The 21,260-nt window shown below is 42.6% G+C and overlaps 1 protein-coding gene across 2 annotated transcripts; it reads left to right on the forward strand.

The window, feature by feature from the left end:
* Positions 1–1,197: 1,197 nt before the first annotated feature.
* Positions 1,198–4,541, forward strand: si:dkey-90l8.3 (LIM domain transcription factor LMO4-B). 2 transcript variants are annotated; one of them, XM_068704175.1, is made up of 5 exons: positions 1,198–1,528; positions 2,125–2,363; positions 2,449–2,545; positions 2,892–3,050; positions 3,413–4,541. In XM_068704175.1, exons 2-5 carry the CDS (start codon positions 2,149–2,151, stop codon positions 3,419–3,421), a joined length of 480 nt encoding a protein of 159 aa, XP_068560276.1. In that variant the 5' UTR covers positions 1,198–1,528; positions 2,125–2,148; the 3' UTR covers positions 3,422–4,541. The 2 variants fall into 2 exon arrangements, with proteins under 2 accessions (XP_068560276.1, XP_068560277.1); XM_068704176.1 differs by having other exon boundaries at positions 1,198–1,325.
* Positions 4,542–21,260: the final 16,719 nt, after the last annotated feature.

Consider the following 21,260-nt stretch of genomic DNA (forward strand, 5'->3'; position numbering starts at 1 on the left):
TAAGAGACTTATTAAAGCAGCCTGATAATAAGGAATTGCACTAATTTAGTCTAGAGGTAACAAATGTATGAACTAATTCTTCTGCATTGCTTTAAAAGAGGATGTTTGATTTTTGAAATGTTAATGAATGAATTTCTTAAGTCATTTGCTATCACAACTCCATTTTTTTTTGCCGAGTCATTTCAGGCCACGTAGTCGGTACTGACTGCAAAGTAAACGTCCAAAGCAAGTTACGTAGAATAATGAGTGATGCTCAGAACGAGAGAAGAAGAGTAAATGATGTAATATCAAAAGTGGGATGAGGGGCAGGGTCAAACAGACACAGGACTTTCAGCCAGGAGACCGCCGTTCATGTCCTGTGTGAAACAAAAAATGTTGATGACGTTCATCACACGAAATGTCCTTAAAAGTGGAGTGTTATACACCTTCCTATGAGATCACTTTAGTCTTTCAGTTGATTGTTTCGGCTTTACAGCCTGCAACTTTACTGCATTTATTTACTGTTTTATTTACTGGATGCCAGCGCAATGCCATCTAGAGAAACTATATCGTTAGATAAATGATTTCTGAGGTGTTCAGGGCCAAATCGAATAACTTCAGTTTTGTCTGAGTTCAACATCAGGAAGTTGCAGTTGCAAACACACAACATTTACTACTCTAAGAATGTGTGGCAGGTTGTCGATAACCATAAATTTATTTTTTTTTGCGTATCATTTTTCATCAAATAATTCCTTCACGTCATGAGCACAACCTGTGACTGAGGAATTATTTTTACATTCATCTACTGAAACATGGTAAATGGAAGTATTGACTTTTTAAATTGTGCCTCTTCAAATTAATCATAAATGAATCAAAATTTTCAGATTTCTTGATAAAACAATGTTTTTTGAACACATTGCCTTCTCAAACTGTTATTAGAGTATCAAAGAGAAGGTATGATTTACATCCATGCAAACTATAAACTATTAATATTGCACAATTATTTGTTTTATAGCTCATGTCAACACTGCATACACACTCAGTGCCATCCTTTAGACAGTGACTGTACGTACTAATAAGACACTATAAACTCATAAATCATTCTGACTGCGGACACGCCCCCTGCTCTCCTATTGGCTGCTGCGCGCTTCTCGTCGGTTACGTCCCCTCTCGGTAATTTAAATAGCTCCTTTGCGCAATTTGATGAATAGAGCCGCTGTCAAAAGCGTTGGAAACAGATGAAGGAATGTTGATCGATGGTCGGCTGAGGAAGAGGAGCTGCGTCATGTGTCCTCCTCACGGTTACGTGTAACGCTGCTTCTTCATCTTTGGAGCTTGGATTGTCGGTGAGAGAGTTTTTGTCCAACTCTTACCGTCACCGTGCCGTCCGTCACAGCGCTCAATTTTGTACTGTTTTTGCCTTTTTATTGTCACGCGGAACTCGTTGAAAAGCAGAATATGTCACGTCTGAGTATTGTAAAGCGGTGTGTGACGATCTTCTTTTGAGTCCACCTTGTCAAAGTTCACCGCGGCAGGAAAGCTCGTGAAGGTAACGTGTGTGTTCTCTCGTTCTCTCTGAGCGCTTTCTCATGAGCTCAGCTTCTCCTTGTTGTTAACATGTCAATGGAGCTGAAATGATGGAGATACTTCACAAAGTTACAACTAGTAATGCAGGATGAAGCACGTCTACAGTACTTCTAGTGTTACACGTTGATATGTTAATCCTGCAAATACTTCAAAATCAAAAATAAGATATTACTTGTGCTATACTGACGTTATAGAGCTACAGTAAACACATCTGTAATATAGTTCATAAATAAGAATTACGTGTCATGTGCTGCTCGATGTGTGCACAGAAGGACATATGAATAATAATAATGTGATCTCTCTTGTGTGGTACCTATGTTAACCTGTCTACCTTTGTCTAGCTTCGTCAGAGTAGTGGAAATACAAACAGAGCTTTACTAAAAGCTCCTGCTTGTAATTATTGCAACGTAAATATCCCCCAATGGAAACAGTAATAAATCCAGTTTATTATTTCAGACATTTTACAAGGAATCTGAGTATTTATGTCACGTTAAGAAGGTGAACCGTACCCATCGTTACTCCAGTCTCAATCGTGGAACCTTTATTCTGTGCGTCCAGGAGCCTGTGAGGGCCCACATCAGCATGGTGAACAGCCAGGCGTCAGGCGGGACGCCGGCCCCCAGGTCGTGTGCAGGGTGCGGAGGCAAGATCGCCGACCGCTTCCTTCTCTTCTCCATGGAACGCTACTGGCACACTCGTTGCCTCAAGTGCTCCTGCTGCCAAGCCCAGCTGGGGGACATTGGCACCACCTGCTACAGCAAAGGGGGCATGATTCTGTGTCGGAGCGACTACATCAGGTGAGAGTAAAGAAGGAGAGGAAGCTGCTGGTTTGAGATTTTGGAGCCTGTGCAGACGGAGCAATCTGTGTTTCTGTGTTTGCAGGCTGTTCGGGCACAGCGGGGCGTGCAGCGCCTGCGGACAGTCGATCCCAGCCAACGAAATGGTGATGAGGGCGCAGGGAAATGTTTACCACCTCAAGGTAAATCCCAGCTCTCACATCACCGCACTTTGTCTCCCACTGCTCTTTTGACAGAAACATCTGGGATTGGGTGGAGACAGACAATGAGACGGGAAGAAGGAGTCCTCCATCTTCTTACCTCATGCACTCACTTTTAGACTCTGGTGAAGACACTGTTTAAAGGTGTTTTTACGACATATTTGATTGTTTCGTATTTGAATTAATATTTATCCATTCACTTTCAGTTTCTCACATCAAGTGCTCACAAGATTTCATTTCAGCTCTTGATATCATGCTCATAATATATATAAATGTGCTGTAGTGGCCTGAATTTGATCCATTTCTGTGTTTTTTCTGTCCTCTGCAGTGTTTCAGCTGTGCCACCTGTAGAAACAGACTGATGCCAGGCGATCGCTTCCATTACATCAACGGTACAATCTTCTGTGAGCACGACAGACCCGGCGCTGTCTTGCTCAACGGCCACCTGCCTCCACTTCAGAGCAACTCAGTGCTGACGGACCAGAAGGTGAATACAGGGGTTGTTGGTGTGATGCTGCAGAAGCATCTGTATTTACAGTGCAGCACACATTATCCTTCACGTCACTGTAACATGAAGAGCAGAACATGTTGATCCACTCTGTGGATGAAACCAGTGAAATACATAATATCAGAGGTGATATTTTCATGAATGAAAAACACACTGTATATGACTATTGTAGGAGTCTAAAAACAGCCACCTTAACCAGCTACATTGAGATACTATATTGATGATAGTAGCTTTCATTCTCTTTGTTCATGTGGGTGCACTGAGGAGCAGACACCAGCTGTGGGCTTGTGTATTCCCACATAGAGACCATGCTGACCCTTCTCCCTCTCTGTCGTCTGCAGGTATGCTGAGCGGCAGAAGCCCTGCGCCTTACTCCCCCCCCCCCCCCCCCCCCCCCGAGCTTCACTTCTCCTCGGTGAACTCTTCTTCTCCAGCTTCTGTCCTTGTTGTCGTGGATTCTCATCACCGCCCGGCCTCTCTGCAGTTTCTCACCAAGATCCCCGTCCGTCAGCATATCAGAGACTATATGCAATATACAAATTCACATTCATGTTGTGTTCAATGTTAAAGTGGTCTGTGCATCATCAAAGATTTGCAGCATGTGTGGACTTCACTGGCAAAAGGCTTCTTCGGGACCAAGAGGAAGCTGTGGTTGAACAATGAGGATGAAAGCCTGCGCCGACTGGAAGAGGGAATAAAAGATGCTTGAATGAGCGTTTGATGGACAGAGCTCTTATCCCGTGCAGCATTATTTCCCCCGAGCGTCAGTGTTGTTAATGAACTCTGGATCTCTCTCTTGTATATGTTAATCTGAGATCTTCACACTGAGGAAGAGTTTTAAAATGGTTTGGTGTCTGAAAATGTTCAGTCTTGGGAAACCTTAAAGTGAGCTTCAAACCCAGAGCAGAGACTTTTTAAACAAAATGTAATGTTTGCTGTATGATTGCTGCTTTTTCAGAACTAAAATGATCAAGTGAAGGTTTTGTTCCTTTATCACATACCTTTTCAATGTGTGGAAAAACAAATTGTGGCGTTCAAATCAAAAATCCTATTAAAATGATTTTCCTGTAACATGTCACGAAGCGGGCTGCGGTCATTTTGAAGCCCCTCAGAGGCTTTAGAGTGGCGTTGTGTTGCATGGTGGATGTGACGGTCTCTCTCACTCTCTTTAGCCCTGTATGGTGAAAACATGCCTGATTACCCCGAGGAATGGAATTAGGGGGCTTGAGCTCTGACCATTTACAGAAGCAATTAAACATGAGCCCTGTATCTGTGCTGCTGGAACTCCTGGGAGGCTGAACTCGGGGCATATCCCGTGGCTGCCTGGCTCCATGGCTGCCTGCCTCTAATAAAGGCTAATCTGAAAGCAGCCTAATTAAAGGGGAGTGGCCCCCCTCTACATCCAGGGCATTTGAAACAATCTGATGTATTTACTGTTTACCATGTTCCAATTAAAGCTCCAAACACAGACTGGTTTGGCTCTTTGTTCTCTGCCTCTCTGCATGGTTCCTGAGCTGCATCTAATTCGCTCCAACTCTGTGTGCCTTGTTAATGCTATAGGTAAAAACTCCTAGTCTCATGTAGCATTGGAAGTTGTGATTCCATCTTAGTGTGATAGCAGCGGTAGGAAGCAGAAGATAGGATCTGCTCCACTTTCACACCTTTCCTCAGAGCAACGCAGCCATCAAACTCACACCTTAATGCGCTTAGCTATTTCAAAACATCCCACTTGTCATGGTAGGTGCTGATACTGCATCAATTATTTATTCCACGTCTGATCAAGAAGCGTCACGCAAATTCATTAACGTATGCAAATGATCACAATTACAATTATCTTTGTATCGTGATGGTGAAGAAATAAAACCTCGGCACATTCCCGAGTCCCACTGCACCACAAGTTACACTTTGCATTCAAACTAATCAAGCCTCATCTGCCTTTTCCTAATTAGCCGGAACGTTCTCAGATGCCAATTAGCAGGTCTCATGAAAAGGCTCTTTGCCATGAGGCGTTGTCTTTTATCAGAGCTTCTGCAGGTGTGTTGCTCACCGTGTAGCCTGTGACATAGGAAAGTGTTTATTCCTGCTAATTAATCATATTAACACATGCAGATGGGTGTAATTGCCCAAGCGCCTTCACCTCACACTGTGTGAAGACACAAGATGATGCCAGGGTATTTTTACATGCTCATGATGAAGAGGACCGATGAAACCTCCTTCTTCCAGACACTCCTGCAATATTGATCCAAGATGGCTGCCCTCCTTTAGCCCGGTTCCCTCCTGATGCTGATCCGCCGGTCTGACAGCCAGAAGAGCTTTTGAATTGTTGGAATGGGACGACATGTTGGCGTTAGCTTACGCGTCTGTGGTGGTCCAGTCTGCTCTGCGTCACCAAATGTAAACTAGTAAAGTCTGAGCAGCAGGAGAACACAGGTCTCATATTGGTGAATTACTGTTACTGTAGTGGATCTTGGTTCTGTATTGTGTTGATCAAGTTTGACTTTCTGTCTGTTAAGCTATGTTGCCCACTATTACTCATGCTCCAAACAAACTAGAAACGTAAAGTACATCGCTTACTTCCTGTCTGTTTTCCAGGAAAGGCTCACACTGGGCACGGCTCAACCAGGCATCCATTTATGGCTGCTGAAACTGAAAATATGGTTGCCACTTTTATAACAGGGCAGGATACTTCTCCAAAGACTTCACAATGTTCCTTTTTGTTGTTGTTCAGGTTCATCTACTTCTTTGTCAGTTGAATCAATTTGCACATTTGTTTGCAATGTTGACGGTTTAGTACAACTTTAGTCAGACACTTTATTTGGTTGGTCATTGCCTCTAAAGCAGATACCTGTGCGCACATGAGTAAACGCAACAATGCACATGTAGCGTTGTTTGGTTCTGGCACCAATATTTAAATATCCTTACTTTATTTCTTTACCAGGGACAGTGCAATCAATCAACATTTCAGTTTCCAGCTCAATGTGAATGTGCCAGAGTTAGCTGGAGAGCTAATTGTCATCTGTAGTCCCTGGGCAGGTTATTCCAATTTAGTGCCCTAATATTATCAGTATAATGCTAAAGCAAACACTAAAGTACAACACTGTACTGCACAGTACAACACAATACAACACAATACATGAATACATTACATAGCAGATATGTATGAACAATGAGAGTATGTAACGGCATCCTGGCAACCCTTAATGTAATAGTAGTGTAGTAGTGTAATAAACATCATCAAATAATGAATATAAAAACATCATCACTTTCCTAGTTTTTAAATAGATGATTGATGTAAATGACTGACAGTGAAGGATGCCAGAGAGGCAGTGTGTGCTGCAGGTGAATGCTGATAGACAGGTCTTGTCCACCCATAGGCATTGCGCTCAATATAAGTATACGTTTGCTGTAAAACTGACATCTGGTTGTTTTTCAAAATTCACGCATTTCAATGCAGTGATAGTGTTGAAAGAAGTCTGTGGCATTTAGCTTGGCTGACAATCCTTCTGAAACCTGCTCTGCCTGCCAAAGCTATTCACGGTAGCTCCAATCCCTGAGCACCACATGCAGCTACTACAACTACTAGCATGCACCGAATTTGTCTTAACCATAGTGTGTTAAATGTTCTGACGGGTTCTGAATCCTCTTTGAATCCACTGAGGTCTCCAGTGCTGCGCTACATTCCCTGCATGGTATGGGAGTGAAACATGAGACACTGCTGGAACATGTAGGAAGTGAGGCATGTTGCAGACATAACTCTCCGCCTTCAGCATGGGAGTAGAGCATAATGACAACGAGAGCGACTTTACAGCTCTGAACCTCATACAGGAATGTCAGGGAGGGGAGAGGGAGAAAAGTTCTCCTGGCCAATCGCAACGCTTTGAATAATTAAAGTGATCGGCTTAATTAGCTCAATTACGTTAATTTGACCACGGAACACGGCCATATGGTGAAAGGAAACAAAAGAGGGGGGAACTAATTAAAAGTAAAATAATGAGGATTTTAATTAACTGGCTCCCCAGACAGTGGAGCGCAGGGATCAGGAGCCTGCTACCATAATTAAAGTGCTGTAACGCTGGCAACATCTCTCCTCTCTTTCTTATATCTGTGAGGGCTCTATCCATCTAATTAAATCTGTAAATAAATTAGCAACATTGAGGGTTCCTGCTTGACTTAACACCGCCTGCAATCCACCCCCCACCTTCCCAATAACACGCTCACCTTACTTTCAGCACGCTGCGCCACCCATATGTAGGCAAAGGTTGAGCTAAGGGCTGTCATTAACAGAGGGATGTGTGTGTGTGTGTGTGTGTGTGTGTGTGTGTGTCTCTGTGTGTTTTACTCTATCATGTTTGTGCAGGTTGATGCTTGTGTTTGCTCCCTTTCATAACCCCGCATTTTGTTCTGAAGCTCTATCTGCTGGGAACACTGGCTGACACAGATCAGAGGAAGCCAAAGCCGAGGTGACGGCGGCATCACCTCCATGTGTTACACATGTTCAGGCTGCAACCGGCCGCCATGCATGTTCAATAGGTGCCATCTGGGCTTCCATTCTCTGCCCCTAATACTGCGTACCTCAGTGTCTTACTGCTATCCTTCAGCCACACGTCCCCCGTGCTGTCTGTTCAACCTGCCCTTGGCCTTCTTCTGCACCCCCCCACCACTCACAGCCAGAGTCGACCTGCAGGAGCCCAGCCCGTGGAGGCAGCAGCCTTTTCATTAAAATGCATTCAGATTGTCAAGAGACTTATTTGCATATTAAATTAACAAGCACTTAAGAGTTCTGAGTGAACAGTTACACCGCCAGCTCGGAGTAAATGAGAAGCGAGCAAGCGTTCGACTGTCATTACCAACGGCTGTCACCGGTGGACACGGTTGAGGAATGGTGTATACAGAGATAGAGAGACACACAGACAGATCACCTCCACTGTCCCAACTATGGTCAGAATGATGCATCGGTTTGATGATAATAAGGCTGATACTGGTTTTTCATTACAATCAGTCAGTGTCGTCCATATGATGGAGTTATTATAAAATGATCGGTGCTTCACTGGTAGTCTGTGGAAAGACCCTATAATGAGCCATTTAGATCATGTCTGGATGAGGGTGTTCTATTAGCAGCTGATACTGGTAGTAGTAGTCATCTCTTGAAGTTGATGTTGCTGTTCTAAACACCTGAGCCCTGATCTACAAATACAATTTTTAATGTTTATGTTTAAGTCCAAGAGATATGTAATTAGATAGGACAATAGCATCAAGCACAATTGAAAATCAACTGCCTTGAAAGATAAAATGATCACTTTAAAACCAGCACAGCAAATTCTAAGAGAGACCTAAGATTTTCATTGCCAGTGACTGCTTCTCTGTAATGGTTGTGCATATGCCAACAAATAACTTGAAACTTAAACTTGAATTGTATAAATAATGAACCAGATCAGATTTGCATTCATAATTGTCAATATGACTTTATGATTGTATAATAATGCAGGGAAGACCTATCAAATCGATCTGTGATTAAACTGCATTATCACATCCCAATAATGGTATCATTGGCAACAAATAATACAGTCTTGATGTTCACTTCAAGTCTAATCACAAAGAAATGCACTAAGTGAATGAAAACCTGAAACAGTAGGAAATGCAAACAAGAAAATCTAAAACGATATGGCAAGTGTTCAAAAATAGAAAGCAACAATGTTAAGTGTAGAAAGAACTCAAACTTACACTTACAGTACACTGGTCCTTTAAAGGGCTGCAAGAATTACGCTCAATCCAGTCTCTAAAAGTCAGAAACCACTTCCTGGAGCCTTGAAGGCCGTGCTGATCAATCAGGGTCCTGGTGTGTAGCTCTTTCTTTGGATGTGACAGTGATGACCACATAGCAGCAATCTGAAGAATCACCACTTTAAACATGCTCAGTATCAATAGCATACAAATATATATCTTTATTTTGGTCATCACAAAACCATTTCTGTCAGAAGAAGGTTACACCTCCACCTAGCAGGTGTCCATAGCAGCCTTACGGAGACTCAGACAGTAGAAGGCTGTTTGATGTGATTGAAACACCAGTTCACATCCTTTACCCTGAACAAACACCGTTAGCTCAGCCTCTATGCAGGGCACATTAGCTTCATCCTCCTGAGGATTTACAGCAATGGAAAGAGTTGGGTTCATTATGTGTTTTCATTTCAATGTCAGCTGTTTTGAGACTTTTCTTGAAACAGAGCAGATGAATATTGCAATAAAGCAGACCATCGTAACTTAATTAGAAAAAAAAAACTTGCAACAACTTTGTTTATGATGGAAACAAGAGCTTAATAGAGCGGGCCTCCTCAGCAGGGCACCGGTTTTGTGAAGAAGCTGCCAAACTTCCTCAGTCACTTCCTGCAAATCGCTCCTTTTAGAAATTTATAGAAGCTTGCCTCTACTTTGTTTTGATTGATTGCCATCCTCTTTCTGTTTGTCATTCTATTGTGTGTTCATTTTATTGCTGTTCTCTGTGATTTATAAACTGGTCATGTTATCATGCAGTTGTATCACTTTTTCATTTTTGGTTTATTGCTTTTACTCTCATGGCATATTGTAACTTTGTGTCAAACAGTGTTTTATTTTTCACTCTGATGTGGTGGGAAGCTGAACCTACAGAACACATTTCCACCATTAAGTGTTGTATTCCTGCTGTTTCTTTCTTCAAGAAGACACACATTCATCTCAAGGAGCCGGTTGAGAAACCTAACCGTTTTAGAGTCGGGACAGTCAAAGAAAAGAGAAGAATTGAAATGCAGGACGTGTTAAAAATTCTAATGAACAGATTGTTCTTCAGGAGGAAAGAGACAGGAAGTAGTCTGATTGATCAGACTGACAGGGTTCTGGACTTTCCACATCCAAAAAACACATTGTAAACATGCCATGAGATTAAAGTCTGAGAAGCATCCATTGACAACCAGATGAGCCACCTATCACAGAACTTTGGTTAGCATTTTGACAAAAAAACAAACAGAACAAACATAGGTCATTAGTTAAATAAAATAAATATTTTAAAGTTTCCTGTCAATGACTTCTAGCAGCTGTGTTATTTATGATTCTTTGTCTGTCATTATGAAATGTTAGTAGGACGGTTGTTGAGGTGAGTAGATGTGTCGACAAAGTCGGACTTTGTCACAAGACTGCTGTTTGTTTCCTATTTCCTATCTATATTCACTTAGTTTCTTTTAACCATGGCCACGATTGTTCACTTACTCAAACCTCTATTGTAAAAACAGAACTATCCACATGTCTAGAGACCACAAGTGAGAAAAGATCATTTCTTTTTTAATTTGCATGCAATCACCCTTTAAAAAAAAAGCTTGTTCATCCGATAATGTGTGGCAAAGGTTAGCTATTGATTCTAACAGTCTGTGCAGAAACATCAGTGTTAGTGTGAAAAGCTCATATGCCAGTAGAAGCCAGAAAGAAATGTGAAGTGTAGTTCCCGTAGACCTTTCCCTGGCTCTCTTCAGGTCCTCCTGTGGAAGGGGAGTCTTGTTTTTTTCCAGGTAGAGTCACAGCCCTGCCTAGCAGGGCCGCCGCCGAGCATCACCTTCATCATTAGAGGAGGAACTGCCAAACTGTTGTCAGATGAGCGTCTGGGGATCGAGCTCGCCTGTTTGTCTTGAGACAGTTTTTACGATAGCAGCGCTGGGAAAGGCCAGGCCCTCATCAACCCCCCCACTCCACAAACCAGGTGGAACACACGTGCGTTCATTAGCGCCCTTTAATGAGGAGCAGATGCAACAATGCTGCCTCTCACTCCCTCGCTCTCACACACAAAGAGCTGTGCATAACACACACATCCTGAAAATACAGATACTCCTGTTAATGCTATGGAAGGTCATGGAAGCAATGATAATGTGTATTTATATTCATGCACACACACTGGTAGGTATTCACAAAGAAAGATTCTCACAAATGAAAATCCATATTAAATATGTGTGTGCATGTACACCACACACACCACCTCCCATACATTGGCCCATTCATTCAGTTCTATTGAGGTGGGGGTGGCTCTTTCACAGCTCAGACGTGTGGGCCTCATTTGTCCAATTTAGATGAATGACTGAGATCATATATCATTCCCCTTATGTCAGACTATTTTTATCTTGGAGGAAGTCAGAAAAATGCCCCATCTGTGGATCTGGGTTGAGCTTTTAGAGGCTGAACTTCTCACCATTGACAACAGAAGCAGATGGGATGGAAACACGCACAAAAAATGCTGATGGACATAATGGCAGTTCTTGTTTCCACTTTGCGTAAGAGCAGCATCTTTTCATCAAGGGTAAATTCATGCAATCTCTAAATTATAATTATTATAATCTGATTTATTATTAGACATAACTAGGTGGACGCTCGTTGATTAAGATAATGATACTTTAATACTTTACTTGTTGTTTCAGTGAGATTGTCACAAGACCAAATCCAAAACCAAATATATATCTGGCAACCATCGCTGAAGTCAAAGATGCTGCACAGACGTACTGGGTGGATAGATGAACTGTTGTTGGTCATAGAAATACATTCCTACTGATGCAAACCTTGCATGATGACAGAAAATTATCCTGAAATACTTGAATCCAATGAGATGCATGTTCATTTGTGAGCTTTTTCTGTTTCCAATCTTTATGATAAACTAGGCTAACCATGTCCTGGCTCCAGCTGTGAAATGAATCTTCTCCTTCACTCCTAAAGCAAATAATCACACTTCTCAAATGCTGAATTATTTCTTTGAAGGTAACACTGGTCCTGAACTATAGATTTGACTTCTAAGTCAATATTATATTTATATTTATTTTATTTAGCTATTCTCTCTCCAGTGAAAGTCTTCCATCTCCAAATGCTAATGCATTTCAGAGGTTATCCAACCGCTCAACTTCAGAAAGAGGTTCATGGCAGACAGGTATCTCATAGATCAGCTTGTGTACATGGAAATCAGTACTAATACACGGCAAGATGCAGTCACCACACTGTTACGAACATGAACCTTCTTTAAACACATCTGTTTTCTAAACTAGTCAGTTGTTTTGTCTAGAATCCCCGCCTCGTGAGTTTTCCAACCCTGACTGCTTTCTACCAGAGGGCCAGGCTTTAAAGCCACAATCCCCTTATTGCCCATTAAAGTTAACTCACAACATCCCAAGCCTTGTTCCCTAATTGAGGCCTCTGAACTGGGGGAGCAGGTGGGGTTCAGACTGCCACGTTGGGTTTAGACTCAGCACCCCCTGAGCTAAGCAAGCTGAAGCATCAACACAGGAAAAATAATGTATGAGATGCAAGCATTGCAAACTTTAAAACATGCAGAACCCGTATCAGAAAAATGAATTTGTGTCAGAGACTACGCACCTGCTTTATTAGACCAGTTCATATTATTATCCAAGCTAATGCGTTCACAGATGAGTCATTTTGAATAAAACAACCTTCCTCTGCATAGAATCAACCTTGATTACATATTCCCTATTCAGCCTGAAAACACTAGAGCAAGTTCAGCCTTGGAAATTACTTCCTTGTTATGATTAGGCAGTCATTTTGAAATCTGGACATGAATTCTCAGACAATGAGCATGCAGATGAAAGTGTAACCCAGCAGCTTTAAAGTTCACAATGAATTTCATAACTTTACACCATTTCATCAACTGGGGTACAGTTAGTAAGCTGACTCTCGCTGGTGTTGTATGATTGACAAGCAGGGTATCATGTTTAGAAATGTGCTTCATTATATTACAAATCAGTTTGATAGTGTATGGGCTAAAAATAGAAGTGTGATTATGAGGAATCAGTAGACACTGTTCAGCCTTTATAAAATAAATACAGCTTAGAAAATGTCCCTTTGTTGACGGCCCCATTCGTTTGATTACATTTGATGGAGGGATGACTTAACACTCAACCACCTAAACAATTCTGAAGAGCCAAGTGCGAAGAGGTGCAGCTGAAATGTCAGTGTGTGTGCATGTATGTGTGTGTATGTGTGTGTGTAGAGGTTTGGCATTTTAGTCAGAGATATCATTGCAGAACAGGGTGAGAGGTGTCAGCCCTGATTCAGAAATCAGTCTCACCCTGAGAATGGCGGATTGTGGTATTCCTCAGTCAAGCAGGGCCCTGCTGCCAGACGTTAGGTGAGATGCTGTGTTGCAGGCTGGGGGTTCATGTCCCCGTGGCTCTGCCGGGCACCTGGTCCTCAGTCAGCTGGCTTGATAAGCAGCATCGCTTCTGCCCTCCTCGGTAGATTCTCCCCCATTTGGAAATGCCAGCACAGGGCCGAGGGCAGAGTTCGCCCAACGCAACCTCACCGTGATGAACCATGGGGCACCTCTACTTCTTATCAGCACCCACACACCTGCACAGCTACTACAATAGGGGGCCATGGATATGTGGTGCTACAGATGGACAGACAGAGAAAAGCCTGGAAGACAAGGAGGCCTCTTACTGGTCTGTTGAACTCTTGGATGTCTGAAGGAACACATCTTTAACACAAAAAACTAGTCACTGTGTCTCTGACTGTAACTGCTGTTGAGCTTTCTTTTCACAGTGAAGGTTAGTAATGGTGCAGTTAGATAAGAGATCAACAGCCCTCCACCAATCTCTGGCTCCATCTTTTCTCCATATTTTTTTCAGAAATATGAGAGAGTGAAACAACACCATTTCTGGCATTTACTTTCTCAAAAAGTCCAGAATCTTTGTGTTATCTCCCATCACTCTCTGACTGGACCTTCAAATGAATGGACCAAAAGTTCGATGCTACCACTGCCACTTCTACCACTGTAGTGGCCATTTGTCGTAGGGAAAGATAGAGGTGGAGAAAACATCAGTCCATGATGCTAGACTGCTGCTTCCAATAGCAGACAGAGCTTCATCACCGGCCTCTCCAGAATGCTGGTCCTGGTTTGAAGTCACACAGAGCGCACCAGCCCCTTTTCATCTGGTCTTGCATCCAAAACTTTGCCCATCATCCAAGATCCTCTTGTAGCTGTGGCGTCTGCAACAAGGACAATGTCTCCAATAGCGAGGCTTCTTCTTGGCCTTGTCCATTTTTGTCTCTCTTGTATCAGAGGTAGGTATTCAGAGATCCATCTCTTCCAGAAGAGTTCACCCATGTCCTGTATTTGCTTCCACCTGTTCCTGATGTATAGATCACTTTGATCAAATAGTCCTGGTGGCATGATTGGTTTGCACTTTAACATTAGAATGTGGTTTGGTGTGAGAGCTTCGAGGTCATCTGGGTCATCTGAGACTTTTGTGATGGGTCTGTCATTCAGAATTGCTTCAACCTCACAGAAAATGATCTGGAGCCCTTCATCATCCAGAATTTGCTGTTGAAAAACTGAGATGAGAACACCTTTCACTGAACGAATCAGGCGCTCCCAGATGCCGCCTTGATGAGAAGCTGCTGGTGTGTTAAAGTTCCATTTTATGCCATCCTGGACCAAAGCCCTTTGAATTTTGCCATGATTCAGAAGAACCAGACTTTCCTTCAGCTCTCGGTTAGCTCCAACAAAGTTTGCGCCATTATCAGACCTGATAGTGGAAACTGCACCTCTTCTACAAATGAACCTCCTTACTGCATTTATACAGGAGTCTGTGTCCAGTGTATATGCCACTTCCAAGTGCACAGCACGACTGGTAAGACAGGTGAAAAGCACTCCATATCTCTTAAGAAGACTTCTTCCTCTTTTAGCATTGATGGGCCCAAAATAGTCAACTCCAACATTTGTAAAAGGAGCTTTATCAGGCAACACTCTCTCCTCCGGCAAGTCTGCCATCTTCTGTTCACCAAGCTTTCCTCTGTTACGTCTACAAACAACACAGTCAGATATGACTTTCCTGGCAGCAGAGTTTGCATTAATAATCCAATACTTTTGCTGTGACCTTCACAGCATGCACCAAGGTGGGTCTATAGTTTTTTACTTTATGTAGTGGCCATTTGTCGTATAAAACAAAAATAAAACAAATAATAATCAAACGCCACTGATGAACCGCGGTTGGTAAGAGTAGGTTGTCCATGCAGGATTCCGATTTTCTTATTTATTTGGTAAAGCAAACAAAACAAGCAAACAAACACATCTCTCCTGTGCTGTGCTGTGCTGTGCTGGTCCTATCTACCTACTCCTATATATAGCCAAAGGTGCCCACAGTGTTTACCCAAAGAACTAACAAACTAAATAACCCCAAACTAAGTATACTTAAACAACAAAACATAATATAACTAAACAAATTACTATTGAAGAGAAAAAGCAATCTTAATATATCAAACAATCAATTTAATAAAATAATTAAACAATATTACTTAATAACTTATTAATTAAATAACAAAATACTAATATCAAATAAATAGCTCCAACAACCACTGCTACTACTACTACTACTACTACTACTACTACTACCACTCCTACTACTACTTCTACCACTACCACTACTACCACTACCACTACAATTACTATTACTACCACTACTACCACTGCCACCACTACTACTACCACTACTACCACTACCACTACTACTACTACTACTACTACTACGACTACTACTACTACCCTACTACTACTGCCACTACTACTACTACCACTACTACAACTATTACTACTACCACTACTACTACTCCCTAAAGCTAATATAATTGAGTACATTTTCTTCTGTTGGCCCACATTTGTCAGCTAAACATTCATTGTGTAAACTCTACTCCGGCACTGTTAAACAAAAATAGGTTTCAAGATTGGTAATACCATTCATTCCAAATTCCTTCCTATGTTATGTAACTTAAAAATAGTAGCATAAAGAGAGATACGATAGTATCACATTATTTTTGCCTCCTTTTTGGTGTCAGAAGTGAAAATGAGTCATCGTCAACATTTGTTGTGTTATGGTTTCAGAACGATGAAGACATGTGGAGAACACTCAGATACAAAAAAGGATGGAGGCATAGAGGATGACTGGTTTTATTGGCAACTTTCATGACTTATATTGCAGATATTGCATATAGCTGAGTTTTGGGCCAAGCCTAGAATGTTTACAACGTCTGCCTTCTGGGATGGAAGGTCAACGCTCTGATGGAACTAAAAAAACAAGCGTATCGTTGTTGCTGTCTGTGCAACCACTCTGCTGCCTCGAGGAGGTTAAGCTGATCTATTTTAGATTTAGGTGGGCTGCTAAATGCCTCTTTGCATATGTGTGTATGCACACACACAGGCATAGCTTTGAGTGTATGCATGGCTACACTGTGTGTGTTTTCTTTAATTGTGTAAGCCAATGAGGAACTGATAAGCCTAGTGGAGCCAGACGGCAGACACTTAAAGATGTCTGCGCTGATAATGAACAGAGAGTTTAGTAAAGGCAACCTCTCCTCCAATCACACACGCGCACACACACACACACACACACACACACACACACACACACACACACACACACACACAACACTCACTGTATCATTTTGAACCTGGGCTCCGGTGGTGAACTGTATACACAGTTGCACGTGCCTGAGTAAACATTCCTTCAAGAAAGCAGGTACACAGATTGATCTCTTCACTGTTAGAGCTCAGGATGAATCCCGGCCTGTGTGACGTTATCATAACCATCTGAGCACAGTGGCGCTGCATTCTTGTGCTCCAACGACAGCAGTCTGAAGAGGAACTCTGGCTCTTCCTTCAAGTTGAATGTAACTCTCCATATTGGGAGAGGAAATCCAAACACGTGCAGGTCTGCGGAGCCTCTGCTCTGGTTGTGGGAGATCAAAGCACGGGACTGGCGAGGTTGAAGTGGGCTTATCTAACCACTGTGGCAGGGGGTCAGCAAGCTTAAAACAGCTATGATCTCAGTGCTCATTGAAATGAATCCTCACTCTGTGCCACTGTGGCCTTGAAAGAACATGGCTGCACAAAATAGGTTAAAAGATAATTGATTGCATGTTGTCAGAGTGCATGAATCGCGTCCCTGCGTGTGTGTGAACGTACTCTGTGCACAAGGACATAACAAGTGCCTGTGAGAGTGCATGCACGCCGTCCCTCGCCCCCATCCCTCCTGTCTGTGTTTTTGAACTTGGAGATGAAGCCATCTGCACTGCACTCTGGAGACACCCCGCTCCCTCGTCTCCTCGTCTCTCCTCCATTTTCTGCTCCCGCTGTAATGGGAAAATTGCTCTGTCTTTCCGCTCTAGTTGGGATTGGCAGCGTTGATAAGCATTGCAGGGACAATTAGATGTCTGAGTTTTCATTGAGAGGCTTTCAAACAACGCTGAGCTGTCATTGGCGGCTGATATCCCTGGGGACCTACCAATGCGCTGAACACGACCTCCTCCTCAGAGAGGGAACACCCCTGCTCAGAGTTAAAGTCCAGTGTTCGGGTGCAGCCACAACCTTCTCAAAGAAACATCTTGTAATTGCATTGATCTGAACAGCGTTCCCCCTCAGTATATACACAGACAATAGATGTGTGCAGCAGCTGGTTTTATTCCTTTTTGTTCCTTTTCGCGTTGTTCACTTGTGACGCAGGTTGCACACAATAAAGACAGCAAAAAGCTTTGTCTTTGTTTGGATGTGTATGATGAGCCTGTCATTATCTCAGCAGGCTTTACCTTACCTGTCTCCTGCAGAGATGGTGATAATTTAGGGAAATATCTTGCTGCGCTGCAGTCCCTCAACTAATTACTGTTAAAAGGTCTGATATGACTCGGAGGTAGGAAGGCAGTGAGAGGCTGGAGCTGGTAGGCAGGCAGAAATATGAAGGTGTGGAAGGGGCTGGGGCATTGTTTATGAGCTAAGTGAAGTGGACCATCACAGAGGGAGTCAAGCAAAGGCCAAATAAGTGATGGAGGCAACGATTAGAGGAGAGTGAGAGTTGGAATGAAAGGGGGGGAGGCGAGAGCAACATTCCTGCATAGGACTTGACCCCCCCTTTCAGTAACAGGACACTCTTGTCTCTGCAGTGGGGGCGTCGTATGAGAACAGTCCAGAGCAAGTCGAAGCAGCCCTGCTTCCTCTTCTCCTATGTTTTCCTGCTCAGTGGTAAAGCTGGAAATGCTGAGTTTTCACATTTGTTACAAGTGTGTGTAGTTTTCAATCCCTTTCTAAAGATTCAGTCCTACAGCAAAGCACAGATAATCGTCAACATTCCTGGAGCTATTTATCACGATCTGCCTCTCTTCCAATTCTCGAGACCAAGTCTCCAATTTCCTCACGCATCTGGGGTCAAACACGCATCAAAACCCCAACTTAGTAGCCGCCAGGTTTTTCTTGAGCTCAGATAAAAGCTGTAATAATAACAACACTAGGTGAGTCAGTGGCACTCCATTCACAGCACACTGCTAATTGGCTATAAATGAGCCCATCTGGTTTGATTTGCTGTCCGGTGAGGCAGCAGGAGAGCAGTTCCCTCCCAGCTAAGCTCCCCTAGCTGCCTGCTCAGCCCACGGCCCCACTGACACCCGAGACCACCTAAGCTGAACTCATAACTTCAAACCTAAACTACACCTCTCTACACCAACACATATAAAACTGTGGGTATGGCTTATTCCTAAGCCTTCCCATAATGGCTGCATTTTAGTTAAACTCTAATTTGAGAAGTTGTATGCAACACTCATGCCTGAGCTTAGGGAAATGAAATAGTGAGGTGAAACTTGATGGGAAGAGGATGACGGGGTTGTTGATCAGTATGAAAGACTCTCAGCCGGGTGTTGAACCTTGGCTTGTAGCTGAACATTGTGGGTGGAGGCTGAATCAGAGACTCATACAGGACAAGTTAGAACTGTATTGTAACTATTAAGTACTGATACATGGCAATTAAAGGCCAATATTACCCAAATCATTTCCTTTTGTGGAGTCTAGCCATGCGGATATAGTTTGGGTTTTAATTGTTCAGGTCTCAAGATATCCGTCTGACATTTTAGTTCCCACTCCAATACATTTTTAAGTGAACAGAATTTAGTTTTAGGTACTCACAGTGTTGAAAAATTACATTTAAACCAGCATCACGTGCGTTAACTTACTACTAAACTCTAAATATCTGGTTCTTTAGCTGCTGAAAGCTTCACTATGTTCACCAGCTACTAACTTTGTCTGCCTGCATGCTGTTTATCAGAGCTTTTTCACTAAAACCAGCTGCTGCTGGAATCAGTAAATAAATGCAGTAAAGTTGCAGGCTGTAAAGCCGAAACAATCAACTGAAAGACTAAAGTGATCTCATAGGAAGGTGTATAAATAACACATCACTTTTAAGGACATTTCGTGTGATGAACATCATCAACATTTTTTGTTTCACACAGGACATGAACGGCGGTCTCCTGGCTGAAAGTCCTGTATCTGTTTGACCCTCCCCCTTGTCCCACTTTTGATATTACATAATTTGCTCTTCTTCTCTCGTTCTGAGCATCACTCATTATTCTACGTAACTTGCTTTGGCCGTTTACTTTGCAGTCAGTACCGACTGGTGGCCGTGGATAAGTGGAGAGTAGGGCTGCCTTTCAATCAGAGGGTTGGAGGTTTGATCCCCGGCTCCTGCTCATGTCAATGTGTCCTTGAGCAAGACACTTAACCCCAAAATTGCTCCCGTAGCTGCATCCATGGTGTGTAGATAGATATTGAATTGTAAGTCGCTTTGGATAAAAGCGTCTGCTAAATGACCATAATGTAATGTAATGACTACGTGGCCTGAAATGACTCCCCAACAGCAAGAATGGAATTGTGATAGCACGCAAAATGATTCATTAACATTTTAAAAATCAGGCACATCCTGTCTCAAAGCGATTCAGAAGAGTTAATAGTTCATGCATTTGTTACTTCTAGACTAGATTAGTGCAATTCCTTATTATCAGGCTGCTCTAATAAGTCTCATAAATCTCTCCAGTTGATTCAGAATGCTACAGAACATACTCCTGTATTAGCTTCTCTGCACTGGCTCCCTGTACAATCTAGAATAGAATTTAAAATTCTTTTCCTCACCTATAAAGCCCTGATTGGTCAGACACCATCATAGCTTAAGGAGCTTATAGTACCATATTACTAGAGAGCTGCACTCCCAGAATTCAGGGTGACTTGTGGTTTCTAGAGTCTTAAAAAATATGATGGGAGTCATAGCCTTCAGTTATCAAGATCCTCTTCTGTGGAACCAGCTTCCAGTTTCAGTCCGGGGGGCAGAGACACTCACCACATTTAAGAGTAGGCTTAAGACTTTCCTCTTTGATAAAGCTTATAGTTAGGGCTGGCTCAGGTTTATACTTAGGGCTAGCTCAGGTTTATAGTTAGGGCTGGCTCAGGTTTATAGTTAGGGCCACTCAGGTTTATAGTTAGGGCTGGCTCAGGTTTATAGTTAGGGCTGGCTCAGGTTTATAGTTGGGGCCGCTCAGGTTTATAGTTAGGGCTGGCTCAGGTTTATTGTTATGACTGGCTCAGATTTCTAGTTAGAGCTGGCTCAGGTTTATAGTTAGGGATGGTTCAGGTTTATAGTTAGGGCCGACTCAGGTTTATAGTTAGGGCCGGCTCAGGTTTATAGTTAGGGCTGGCTCAGGTTCTTCTTGGACCAGCCCCTAGAGAAGCTGCTATAGGCCTAGACTGTTGGGGGACTTCCTAGGATACACTGAGCTCCTCTCTCCTCTTCTCTCTCTCCTTCTGTATGAATTCATGTCCCATTAATACACATTACTAACTTTGCTTCTTCCCCGGAGTCTTTGTGCTTTCTCTCCTCACAGGTTTCATGGATCGTGGTTTTATCTGGACCCTAGTCCTGCTGACACCTACTGCTACTATCTTTATTATTATTATTAATCACATTACTATTACTGATACCATTATGTCTTTTATTATCTTTATTATTCTAGTATATCCACTGCTGCTGTTATTATTAGTAATCACAATGCTTCCATCATTAGTGTACTTACTACTCTCATGAATCATTTATGTCATATGCATTGAATGTGTTGTAACTCTGTGATGTTGTTCATTCTGGGGGTTTGGAGTTCTTCTTGTTCCGATGTGGGGGTCCTGGGACAGATGATGTCGCATGTGTCCAGACTGTAAAGCCTTCTGAAACAAATTTGTGATTTATGATTTTGGGCTATATAAAAAAAAATAAAAAAAATTTAATTGATTCATTAGCCATTGGGTAATTCGATTGGTCTGTAGTTTTAGGCCAGTCTTAATTTTACTCTAAGATAGTTAAATGTATGTTTGACAGTTTC

This window comes from Cebidichthys violaceus, unplaced genomic scaffold (assembly GCF_023349555.1).
Source record: "Cebidichthys violaceus isolate CVI_PGR_0920_01 unplaced genomic scaffold, fCebVio1.0.p SCAF_9, whole genome shotgun sequence".
NCBI classification, from domain to species: domain Eukaryota; kingdom Metazoa; phylum Chordata; class Actinopteri; order Perciformes; family Stichaeidae; genus Cebidichthys; species Cebidichthys violaceus.